Here is a 13,451-nt window from a genome sequence, read left to right on the forward strand (position 1 = left end):
ACATACAATTTGCGTAGATTTCGGTTAGAGTACAGAAAAACATTCTTCTTATATTAGTGGGGTTAAAAGACAGCCAGCGTTGCAGAGGATTTGCTTCATTAAACCCCTGCTTTGCTTACACTTGCTTCATCCACAAATCCTAAAACAGGGGGATCCTGATCTCCTTTTCTGAATCTGTCGCTGTTGCCTCTGTTTGTGTTAACGTACTTGTGTATCATGCTGTAACACTGCTCCTTCAAATTGAAGGTATACAAGAATGAAATCTTCCGCCAGTCTTCACTGCTGGGAGTCCGAAACGGCACTGGGTCAGTGGCTTCAAAAAAGCATTTCATATCTATTTCTGCCAGCCTGGTTGCATGCTCTTTAGCCTTGGTCTCGAAGAGCTCCTGTTCCTTTTTTGAGTAAATTTTCCAGAACTTGAGCTGAAGATAGCTAACCGGGAAGATACAGCAGCTGACACATGTTAAAACCAGTGCCACAATCATGACGAACCATCCTATCAGCTTGGAAAAGAGATAGATGGGTTAACAGTGGTTTTGCATAGTCATATGTAGGAGTCTAGAACTCAACATTCAAGCAGACATGAAAAGTGTAAGCAAAGACACCCTGGAGTGCCTGTAACAGTCTACTCACTGTGGAAAGAGAGGATCCCATGCACACAGTTCAGCCAGCCTTACAGAGCTTAGAATCCTCTTTCACCTCAGGCTGATTTTTTTCACATGAAAAGCATTGAGTGCTAAAGAAAAATGAGCTTGTGTTCTTTTTGGTTCTTAATTTTGTTTACAGTAGATCAGATATTAAAAATAATGGTCAGTAATAAAAATGATATCACAGTTTTTCTCTTTTTGTTTGACTGGTTTGTTTCTTTTTGATTTCATAACAATATCAGTAAGGTCCTGGGGAAGAGGCAAGGTGCCTGAGGACTGGAGAAAAGCCAACGTCACTCCAGTACTCAAAAAGGACAAGAAGGAGGATCTGGGGAACTACAGGCCGGTCAGCCTCACCTCCATCCCTGGAAAGATGATGGAACAGCTCATTCTGGGCGTCATCTCAAGGCATGTGGAGGAAAAGAAAGCTATCAGAAGTACTCAACATGGATTCACCAAGGGGAAATCATGTCTGACTAATCTGATAGCCTTCTATGATGGCATGACTGGATGGATAGATGAGGGGAGGGCAATAGATGTTGTCTGCCTTGACTTCAGCAAGGCTTTTGACATGGTCTCCCACAGCATCCTCATAGGGAAGCTTAGGAAGAGTGGGCTTGATGAATGGACAGTGGGGTGGATAGATAACTGGTTGAAAGACAGAGCTCGGAGGGTAGTGATTAGGGGCACAGAGTCTAGTTGGAGGTCAGTAACGAGTGGTGTTCCCCAGGGGTCAGTACTGGGTCCAGTCCTCTTCAACATATTCATCAATGACCTGGATGGAGGGATAGAGTGCACCCTCAGCAAGTTTGCTGATGACACAAAGCTGGGAGGGGTGGCTGACACACCAGAAGGCTGTGCCACTATACAGAGAGACCTGGACAGGCTGCAGAGCTGGACAAAGAGGAACCTTATGAAATTCAACAAGGGCAAGTGTAGGGTGCTGCACCTGGGGAGGAATAACCCCATGCACCAGTACAGGTTGGGGGCTGACCTGCTGGAGAGCAGCTCAGCTGAAAGAGACCTGGGAGTCCTGGTGGACAACAGGATGACCACGAGCCAGCAATATGCCCTTGTGGCCAAGAAGGCCAATGGCATCCTGGGGTTCATCAAGAAGAGTGTGGCCAGCAGGTGGAGGGAGGTCATCCTCCCCCTCTACTCTGTCTTGGTGAGGCCGCATCTGGAGTACTGTGTCCAGTTCTGGGCTCCCCGGTTCAAGAAGGACAGGGAACTGCTGGAGAGGGTGCAGCAGAGAGCTACCAAGATGATTAGGGGACTGGAACACCTCTCTTATGAAGAAAGGCTGAGGGATTTGGGTCTCTTCAGTCTGGAAAAAAGACGGCTGAGGGGGCGTCTTGTAGATGCTTATAAATACTTAAAGGGTGGGTGTCAGGAGGATGGGGCCAGGCTCTTTTCAGTGGTGCCCAGCAATGGGACAAGAGGTAATGGGCACAAACTTGAGCATAGGAAGTTCCACCTAAACATGAGGAGGAACTTCTTTACTTTGAGGGTGGCAGAGCACTGGAACAGGCTGCCCAGAGAGGTGGTGGAGTCTCCGTCTCTCAAAACCCGCCTGGACGCGTTCCTGTGCAACCTGCTCTGGGTGACCCTGCTCTGGCAGGGGGGTTGGACTAGATGATCTCCAGAGGTCCCTTCCAACCCCTGTCATTTTGTGATTATGCGATTCTGTAATCAGTAAGAGTCAGCCTTCCCTGATTTTCCTCCTTTCTTACCCTGTCTGAATTAAATAGTATAGAGTTTGCCTCTTTTCAGCCTTTTTCTTGGAGGAGCAGCATGCTAAATATTTAACAAATGAAAACATTTTTTTTTGTTTAATAAGCATTTGTACTAAAAAGGAACTTCTAAAAATCTAAGTAATTATAATCTTTTATAAACTTAACTCCATTAACCAACCTTAATGTTTTCCTCAGAAAAAGTGGTAAAACCTGGTTTTTCTACTGCAGTTAAAACGACGACCAAACAAACCCAGAAACAAAACTGGAGTGCTGCCAAAATTTGGGGGTTTCGTTTCACTCCAAACAAAAAATCCACCCTCAGTGCTGTTTTTTTGATCATGCAGTTTCCCTTCAGCACAAGAACACTTTAACGAGACGGATACATATTTGAACTATTCTTTTAGAACACAGCTGTGAAATTATTAGTAGGTGCAAGTGTTGAGATTCGTAGTTAAACAAGCTGTCCGTATTTGTTTCATTTGCCAGTTCTCTACTGCAAGGAGACATCAACTTCCTCTCAATTTGTGACTTAGCTTCCCCTCAGCTAATGCATAATTACAAAAGTCTGGAGTATTTAGAGGGGTAAAAGTGGAAAAAGAGAAGCACCCACACCATGCCTACGTGAAAAGCGAAGAAAACTGGCCGTGGAAAGTCCTGGGCTCTAAGCTGGTTCCCCACCCAGCTTTGAAAGAGGTTTTGTAAACGGCGGTGCCAAGGAATTGCCACGCAAACATGCAAACCCAGAAAACAGCACAAATATACACTTATTACCTTTCTGTTAGTGGTGGGGTTTTTTTGCTAATTGTGTACTTTTTATATTTAGATAGTGGGAGAAAGGAGGACTCAGGAAGGTGCCCAGCAGGCACCACTGTACATTGAGCAGCCAGGGTTGAAGCCCGTAGGGTGGAGAGAAGAGCAGGGAGGCTTTAGGTGGGACTGTGCCTGAAGGCTGAGGGATTCAACCGGTAACTTCTCCTTCTCCTTCTCTAATAACATCTCGTCGCAGGGTATTCTGACCAGCACCTTGTGTCACTCTTCTCCTTTATCTTTACACATGAGGTTCTTTATCAGGCTGCTCCCGCTGGCCGCGCGCTCGTAGAAGCTGGCTCTGAGCAGGGCCACCACGATCCAGGTGAAGGGGGCCACCAAGATTCTGGCTGTCACCGGCACCAGCACGTGGCAGTAGTGGGTGCAGGTCCCCCATGGGCTGCGGCTGCAGCGCTCCTCCGCACGGCAGCTGCCTGTCAGCAGGCGCCACATCTTGGTGTTCGCCATGTAGCCAAGCACAAAGAGGATGAAGGCAGGCACTATGAGGAAGACGGAGCCATACAGCATGTTCCCAGAGTTGCAGGGACACTTGAACACCACAGATGAGAAGATCTGCTCGCTGGCAGCCGTCAGCAGGGACATGATGCTGTAGCCCAGAATGGTCTGGTGGCGGATGCAGAAATCCATCATCCCACGTAACTTTTCCATTTTCTGCCTCCCCTTACTTTGAGGAGAGTGAAATCTCAGTCAGAAAAGGAAAAAAGAAAGGCAAGTGTCCTGAAGCTCCCACAGCTTAGAGAAGCTCACAGAGCTTTCACTTTCTGTTTGGTGGTGGTGGTGATGCAGTGAGGCACAGAACCAGCTCTCCCTCGAGGAAACAGCAGAGCACAGGCTCACTGCACAGTACAAAGGTCAAGTGGAGACCACAGTGGGAACCCACCCCAGAAATGAACACCAAAACAACAAAGATCTATCTTTGCTTCTATTAAAACAGTTTGTATTTGTCCACCCATGCATTGTAACTAGCAATGGCTTAAAACTCACAATTTTTTTTCCGGGCAGCTTTTCAGTGAGGCAACAGATTCAAAGTGTGAATAAAATGTGAGAAAACCGGCTTTTTATCCAGCCTTATTATTAGCAATACAATATGGCATGTTCTCTTAGGGAAGAAAATTCATCCATAATCATGTTAATTTTTCAAGCTAATCAATCTTTTTAAAGGAGTTAGAACAAATTAGCCAGCGCAGTCGTAACAAGTGGTTTTCACTGGAGCTCCAGCTGCCAGAGTACTATTTGCCAGGAATCGGGCTTTGGACTCCCTCCTCCATAACAGGTAGTGCCAGCTTTGTAGCCCAGAGAAAAAAAAAAACACCCCGAAACCAACAGAAACTAAGCAGATGGCATGAATTGGAAAAATGATGGAAAAGGCTTGCATAATGAATAAAAATTTCTGAAGGGACTGAGCCACCTATGAAAATGTTTGCTCTCAGTGTCCATAGGTTCCATTCATGCCCTGAGGGAGCTTGACCAGGCTCCTAGCTAAGGTTTGTCTTGCCTAAATCTAGACGAGATGAACTGGCACTCAGAGTTAAGGAAGTCGAAGCTTTGTTGCTTGCTTATACCCATGTAAGTGAAGCTCTCTGAGGTGATGTAGGCAGTGCGGTAGTTTGCTGTCATCACATGCTAGGCGACACCCAGATGTGCAGCCAGCTGGGGAGCTGGTGGTCACTGTCATCTTCTCTGCCACAACCACTTATCCGGGATTTTAGAGTCAAAATCACCTGCCTTTTGCATGAACCGGGAGCTCTCTGGCCTCACTGGGTGCATCAGCAATATGAATTCATCCTGATCAGATTTTGTATGCTGTAATTTATGCTGCAGTGATTCTTCCTGGCTATTACCATGGTCACGGAGGTTAACCACAGAGCCAGAGCCTCACCCCAGGCTCAAGCAAACGTTGCCTCCGGCTGGGCCAGCCTGCTTTTGCTACTGCCTGCTTCAGGCAGGGCAGCAAGGCGTGATGCTGCCCGCATCGCTCCGTGCCGTACCCGGGGCTGCAGGAACCACGCACGGTGGGAACACAATGGCTTGTCAAAACTCTACGAGAACTTACATTACTTGCAATGAACTTCGAGGCTCGTTTAAACCTTCCAAAGGGTCCTTGCAGCTCTTTGGGCAGCTGAGTAGATGGCATGGGGGTGGCCAGAGCAGGCAGCATTGGCGCGGGTGGCCATCGGGCTCGCACCAGACATGCTGTGCTCAGCGCCGAGCTGCTGCTGCAGAGGAGAACATGCCACTGACCGGAACGCTTGCCTTGGTCTGGAGGAAGCTTTGCTTTGTTACTGTGCAGCAGTATGATATGTATGATATACAGCCATAAAAGGAAAAGGACGTAAAACCAGCAAGATTAAATCAGGCTGAAGGTTGAGTTGGTCTGGTCACCTCTTGGTTACAGTGGAGAGCTGAGGGGGAGCACAGGGGAAGCAAGCTCAGGGACACGCTTACCTCATGAATCTGCATCTGACACTTCTTGAGGTATTTCTTCTGTAAGTTTGTCTGCTTTCAGTTTTAACCTATGCAGACTTTTTAACATCCAAACCATTGTATAGCAAGTGTGCTTAACCTTCATTCCAACCTGACACCACCCCCAAGTTCTGGAAGGGGAGGGGATAGAACAGTGTATCCCCACCTGGTATCTCTATCAGCTCATGGTCTTGTACACCTTCAGCATAGCTCCCTTTTTTTCCAGGCTGAGCTGCCCCTAATATATTTAATCATTCCTTGCCTGACCTATACCTTTGTATAGTTTTTTTTTTTTTAATCCATGTTGCCACCTGCACCATTCTCTAAGTTTCGGGTATCATTTTTTACATGAGGGGAAATGGGGGAGTATACCAGATTTGCAGCGTACTGAAGGTACAGCTGAATCGCAGTTTGCTACAACGGCATACTCACATGACTTTGTTTTCTCTTTCCTTGCAACAATTTCTAGAATTTTAACTGATTTTTGATCATCTGCAAAGCACTGAGTTGCTGTTTTAGCAAGCTGTGTATTATAATAAAAAAATGTCAGTCCTGAGGGGTAATCTCAGTCAGCTCAGAGTCTGTTTGTGTGTATACGAAGGCAGGATTTCATTTCATTTTGAACACCACTTCCTCTACGTTGAATTTAACCTGCCATTGTGCTTTCTGACCAGGCAGTTTAAGAAAGTATATTTGCAGTTCTTTAAAGCAGAGGTTTGTTTTTAACTATCCAGAATAACTAACTTATTATTGGCAAATATAGTTGCCTTGATTCTTACCTAGAGGCAGCTAGAGGCAATGGTTAGCGTACCTTGAAGCCAGAATTCTCTATGTCCGAAAAAGCCTTAGCAGACGTTGGGATGGCAGAAATAACAGAAGCAAGGTGAAATCACTGCAAAAGACACCTCATCACGGTGGCAGGGACATGGGCTGCCTCTGAGAACCACAGGTTTATCAAGGGATCTTAGTGACCACAGCAGCCCTCTGGAGCAGATAACAACCACACAGGGGAAAGAGTACAGCCAAGAAACCCGGCTACTTCACTTTCCGAGCCTAATTTTGGCAGCGTTTTGTTTATCTGCAATAAAATATGATTTCAGGAACAAGCTTCCTGGGAAAAGGGAAGGGAGTTCTGTGGATTAACCCTCCCCTCCAAGCAAACCTGTTTCCTGTAAATACTGGCAGAAAGAGGTGGGAGAGGGAGGAGAGACCACCCTGGTTGGGAAGCGGGAGAGTAGCTGTGCTAGGAGCCAAGAGGGGCACAGGGATGGCCCGGGCGAGCCCGGACAACGAGCAGCCTCGGGAGCCAGGGGCTGGAGGGGGTCCCGGGCGGGAGCAACCAGAAGGGCAGGGGAGTGAGGAGCCTTCGTCATCCTCTTCACCTCACAGCGTTGTTCTCCCAGGGCAGCTCCCACTTGCCCTCTAAATTAACACTTGTCTCACCACAACAGTCGTACAGCATTAACTGGGAAGCGTTCAGAAAAAGAGCTTTCTGATAAAAGAACCCAGAATTCCAACCTAATGGTTGTTTTTGCTTTGATTTGCATTAAATTTCATGCCTTCCAAGGGGAAGTAAACAATGTCAGAATGAAGAAGACAGACATTCTTAGAACAAAAGGATTACTTTTATTATTTGAAACGTTTCCATTTTGAAATATACTTTATTAAAAAGAAGGGGTCAGATGAAAACAAATCGACTTGCTTAATATTTTATCAAGTTTCTCCTTGACGTTTTAATTCCTATCCTTTCATTTGCAGCTGAATGGATCTCAGGCATTTTCTAGGTGGAAAAACTGTAGTCTAACTACTTCTGTGGTTGTATCAAAGGCATAACACTGGTCTTAAATGCAGCGTGTGCGTGTGTGTGCGCACGTGCGCGTGCAGACACATGCTGTGGGGGCTTTGCCAGTACATATTGAGTAGATTTTATAGTCATGTTAGTAAGTCCTTACAGTAGGTTATTTATTTTTTTTTGCTGGGACATTTGCTATTTGTTTAGAAGAGCAAAAGACTGGTTCTGTTTTTCTACAAATCTTTCTCTTTCTAGCGGCTCCAATCAAAGCCCATCCTGTCCCAAATTCCTGTCGTTAGTCTTATCGAGCTCAACTTCCTCTTCATGTTATTAATCTAAAATCTTGTACATCCACGGATGTAATGGAAAAGAGCACCTCAGCACTGGCTTTCTTTTTTTAACAACTGGGCTTGCTTCTTCAAGTGAAAGACTTGTAAGCTGCATTTCTCAGTGCCCGGTTCAGAAAGACATATGGAAAAGTCTTCTTTTTTTCCCCCCTAGGAAAATTCTTGTAACGCCTTTTGTCTGGTTCCAGGTGAAATTAATGCTTAACTAGTAGGGGTCTTGTCCGCAAGCAGATCTGCACCTACTCTCCAGGTGGACTGACCTCCCCTGGAGGCCCATTACCCCAGTTTGTGAAACCGAGGAAGTTATTCTGCCTTTACGGTTGAACCAGTCTTCTTACATGTTTGTGAAGTGTCACACAGCTCAGTGGCACCACATAAATCATTAATAGTAGTAATACTTAGCAGAGCAGCAGCCTGAGAAGTAGCACTGTGACTGGGCATGTACAGCTTACAAGCATTTGTGTACATTATACTGCTATTTTAAGGCATTACATTTATTAGCAGGTTTTGGCTGAAGACGAATTTTAGTGGGTAGGAAGGAACCAGATCTGCAAAAGCAAGCGTGGCTCTGAAGGAGGCTCTGAGGTACGGAGTCACAGAAGCCATTGCACTAATTTTCTCTTGCTATTATTCACTGCTGCTCTTTTAACACCACGGGTCCAGTACAGGTCTCATTTCTGGATGGGAAGGGTCCTATAACCCACTCCAAGTGTCCTACAGCAACCAGGAGTGTGAGGGCTTTACAGTTCAATCTGTGCTAACATACAATCTATATGTGCCATAAATAAGTCTGCGCGATTCTTTAAGTGTTGGCTGTGGATTAAGTGAAAAATATTTGCTGAGTTTACATGAAAATGTATGATATTTTCATAGGATTAGAAAGGTAGAAGTTGTCAGGTTTTATGATGAAATTAAGGAGCCTTAGTGAGGCGGGTTATAGAATTAACTCATTTGTAATCAGGTAAATCATCCTGGGTAGTCAACTGCTCAGTTCTAAGAAAACAAAGCTCAGGTTTTTTCATTTACTATGGAAAATGAAATGCCATAAAATTATTTTGCAAATTTAAGCACATTAAACCCAAAATATTTGTATACTCCTATTGTGAATGTTTTGTGTTCCATGTGTTCTTGCTTTCTTCATGTTATGCCATCACACCTTGCTGTCTGGAATTGCTGCATAGCTGAGATTTGATTCTGTTCCACTCTGTGTGTGTGTGGCCTAATGCTGTCTGATCATAGGCTACAAAATATGCTCTGTACTTTTTCATTTAAATAATCCTTCTTCCTTGATATAAACTTTAACTAATTAACTAGTTCTTCAGTTCATGGTAGTACGCCCCTTTCCCCCGATTCTAGTTTCCCATCCCGGGCTCCTTTGCTGCCTGAATTTTGTTAATTAAAGAACTTTTTTTCGAACAGTAAGGCAGCGCAAGAGCTGAGACTCTGTCACTTGCAAAGCTATTTTAGTTATGCCGATAAGCTCACAGCCTTCTCTGGACAAAATCAGCTGAGCAAGTTAAGAATGAAAAAAAGAAACCTCATGAATCTTCTTGTGAAGGGATGCCAGTCATTTCCTCTTGGTAAGTTTAGAAGACAGGCAAACCAATCATCCATAGGGAAGAAATTGCGCAAAAATATTAATACACTTTTACCAGTGAAAAGAAATTCATAGCAAAAGCTACTACTTCTAACATACTCCTGGAGGAAGATAAGATAACTTCACAAGCAAGCACTACTTTGTCAAAGGAAATGATGAACGACTAGACGTCACAGCAAATTTTTCAACCTCTCTCGCAGCAAAGAGCCTACACGATGCACTAGATATCGCATATAATTAAAATTTAGCATACGTCTTTCTCTGTAGAATAAACATTCAACAATGATGACCATGAGGGACGTCTAAAAATGGTCTCAGAGTCCTGTAACTGAGTTTTGTTCTTACAGAATTGAGAGGTTTCTGGCTTCTGGTCCTCAACCTCACTGCTCATATAGTTTTTCTAATCAAGCTCATTCCTTACCTGCAGAACATCCAAGCTGTTTCAGCTTACCACAAATGTACAAGCTGTGTCAGACTCTATGGTAGCTACCTCTGCCTTGTATTAAAGGCTGAGCTCTGCTACACTCAACAGCACTTGTGTGTGCACTTTCAGTACTTGCCTTTTATATGCAGCTAGTCCTGCATATAAAATGTGCCATGATGTATATAAAATATGTATATATAAATGATGTATATAACCAACGTGTTGTATCAGCCTGTAGATAACAAAAACACACAAGGAACCTAACTGGGGGAAACTGGGTCTTTCCCTTAAAAGTGCAAGGTTGCTGGTTGTTACAAACTGTTGAAAATAAAAGTATGTGTCCTTTAGGGGAACATAGCTCATTACAGTTTGAATTGTAATTTGAATTGATGGAGACAGGCTCTTTTCAGTGGTGCCCAGTGACAGGACAAGGGGTAACGGGCACAAACTTGAGCATAGGAAGTTCCACCTAAACATGAGGAGGAACTTCTTTACTTTGAGGGTGGCAGAGCACTGGAACGGGCTGTCCAGAGAGGTGGTGGAGTCTCCAACTCTGGAGACATTCCAAACCCGCCTGGACGCGTTCCTGTGCAGCCTGCTCTGGGTGACCCTGCTCTGGCAGGGGGGTTGGACTAGATGGTCTCCAGAGGTCCCTTCCAACCCCTACTATTCTGTGATTCTGTGAAAACCACACCTCCAAATCTTAAGCTATATGCCTCCTAGATGACACCCCTACTCACGGAGCACATGTAGTAATTTACAAATGTACGTACATTCAGCTAAAGGAATGGCAAGATACACTGGGATAAAATGGCAAACAGGATAACAAGATTGGGAGCTTCTTTCCTCATAGAGGCATATGCCTGTGCCACAGCTCACTGCCTACAGCAGGCTGATGCATGAGGAAAAAACAAGCGTCCCTTAGTTAGGTGGCAATGCCCAAGTTCACTGTTGCAGTGGGATACACTAGGTATGTGGTGGAGGACATACATACTGGACCCTGTCCCGTCAAATGACTGGATGTGATACAACTCATGCATCGTAGGCTTGACAAGTGCCAACCTTTCTGTGTGTATGCTGTGCATGTGGACATCAGTACCCTGCTGCCGGCCCACGTGTCAGAGGTTTTTAGAAAAGAGGGGGAAGCTGGGAGTGGGCTGTCACCACCGTGACGAGTCAGGGAGACCCTGCCAGACTGATGTCGTCCCCAAGGGTCTCTCAGACACAGAGCAGGCTACCCAGCCCATTCCTCATGGCTGTCTTTCCTAAGGGACACCACAGTGCTTTTCCCTTCTGTGACTGGTGAATATCTGCAGCCCAGATGGATGGGGCCATATGTTGGGCAGCCCCAAGTTCAATGCTGAGGTGAAGAGCTCTGAAGTCCCAGTTCACCTTACACCTAGAAGTTAAAGCCTACCTGAGAACAGGTGAGAAGGACACAGCTTTCACAGCATCACTGAGGCCCAGGGGGACTATTTGTATCCTATCATTTGTCTTTCAGTATAATGAGGATTCCCACAGTTGTGGTAGTGTTGCAGCCATTCTTGTGGAGAGCATGGACATATAAAGGCATGCCAACACCATCTCTCCTTCTGCTTTTTTCTGCCTTTTGGAATTTGACTGAGAATAAATCTGTGGGATTTAACGGCATAATTCCATTACCACAAGAACATCACTACCACAATGCATGATTTACATTGTTCTCTTGCTATTTTTATTACTACTAATCAAACCAGAGAGGATATGGCCTTGTATATATGGATTCATGTGCTCCTCAGTATATGGCCACTGTGGCCATGTTCAGTTTCACTGAAAACTGAAGATAAAATCTAAATTCTCATGAAATTATTAATCTTCCTAGTGACTGAAATGGCTGCAGCCACTATTCAGTGTAAAGTAGCAACCAAGGCAAGCACAAATTTAAATCAGTCACACATCTGTATTAGTTATTATCAGGAGAAAAACTGATGCCAGTTTTGAGGAAGACCCAAAGATAATCCTGTTTTTCAGAGTATTTTTTAGAATGCATTCTATATATTGTGTAGTTGGGTCCAGTTTTCCTGCCTGCCTCAAGCAGAAAACAGCTATGTTCCTTCCTTGAAAGGGTCCTGGGCTTTGTTATTTATTTTATTATTTGTTTGAAGGTTGAACTTGCTTAGAAAACAGTCTATGTACTGGTGACAGTATGGACATATCCAGCAATGGATTGCATAGGCCTGGAGTCAACTGCCAAGAAAGGACAGAAAATAACACCTTGGCTTTGTTAGCCGAGTCTGACTTACCAGCTTGAAGTTACTCTACTGAATTTTAATAGAGTAGCCAGAGCAAAGGGGTTGCAGTTAGACAAAAGTATGTTTGATCCCAACTAAGACTTTCGCAGACCAAATAAATGTGACTGTAATGTCCCAGTGCAGAAATACAGCTATTTTCCAAACACCATATGCTTTCAAATACTAAGAAAAAACTTCTCATTAGTGGAAAGTACATAGGCCAGCAGAAGAATGTGATGTATTTCAGACATATAATCCTCCAGAATAAGCTTTGATCTTACAGGTTTTAAGAAATGAGGTAATGTGCTCCATTCCCTTTGCTTCCTTTAGTCACAATGATATATATATAACAACATACATAGCCAATTTTTAGCTGGACTCAAAAAATCATTAAAAAATCTAAGAACCAGATTCCACCCTCAAGCATACACACCGCTACCTGTGGGCTGAATTCCCATTCGCTTTGTTCAGAATACACTGAACTAACTTTAGACTAATTTAGACGGCAGCCCTGAAATGAAGCATGGATGACTGAACATCAGCTATTGAAGACAAGTTGAGTGAAGTCAGCAGGGTCTCAGATGAATACAGGAACCCATGCACATACATCCAGTTGTAGAATGGCCATATTTTCCTGTGGCCAGAGAGGCAGAAAATTAAAATCTTTAGAAACCAAAAAGAAGCAGGATAAGAATCGGAGCAGAGGCAGGTGCCAGAAACACTTCACTGTTGTGACTCCATTGAAAGTAGGGAGCGAAAGATAACTTTCCTACTGGGTACCATACAGTGACACTTCAAAAGTTGTTCAGTATACCCAAACCACACGAAAGTAGTGCCGAGTGCCTCTGCTGTGGACGCAGAGCTCAATGAGACCACTTCTCTCTTCCGCTTCAGAAAAAGAACACAAAGGCGAGGACAGCATCCTCTCCTGTGTCAGCCAGTGTTGAGGAACACCAACCTTCTCCAGCCCTCCCACCGGCCACTAGGGCTACCTGGGCTGATGCCATTTACTTGCTCTTCCCCACGGCACTTCCTAGTAAAGCAAGGGCAGCTCAGATTTCTCAGTGTATGCTGCCACCTGAGGGCTCGAACTGCTTCTTCATTGTGACACAGACACTTCTACCCAACAGCCCAAGTTGGAATGGAACCATGTGTTCTTCCATTTGTTTCAAATTCCATTAAAAAATTATGATCTTTGATAAGGAATGAGAGGGACAAAAAGAATGGAAGCAAAGAATGGAAACAAAACTTACATGACTATTAGAAAGGGAGTTTTTAAAGGCTTTGGCCTAGAAAAGAATAAGTAAGAAAGTACACAAGGTTCTTTTTGCATCTGAAATATACTCA

At 44.5% G+C, this 13,451-nt stretch overlaps 1 protein-coding gene across 1 annotated transcript; it reads right to left on the bottom strand.

Moving 5' to 3' along the window:
* Positions 1–98: 98 nt before the first annotated feature.
* LOC141740543 (calcium homeostasis modulator protein 6-like) lies at positions 99–3,859 on the bottom strand. The gene is given in 2 exon segments (XM_074579369.1): positions 99–505; positions 3,316–3,859. Coding segments are annotated over 2 exon segments (951 nt in total).
* Between the last annotated feature and the right edge of the window lie 9,592 nt (positions 3,860–13,451).

Source organism: Larus michahellis, chromosome 3 (assembly GCF_964199755.1).
Source record: "Larus michahellis chromosome 3, bLarMic1.1, whole genome shotgun sequence".
NCBI classification, from domain to species: domain Eukaryota; kingdom Metazoa; phylum Chordata; class Aves; order Charadriiformes; family Laridae; genus Larus; species Larus michahellis.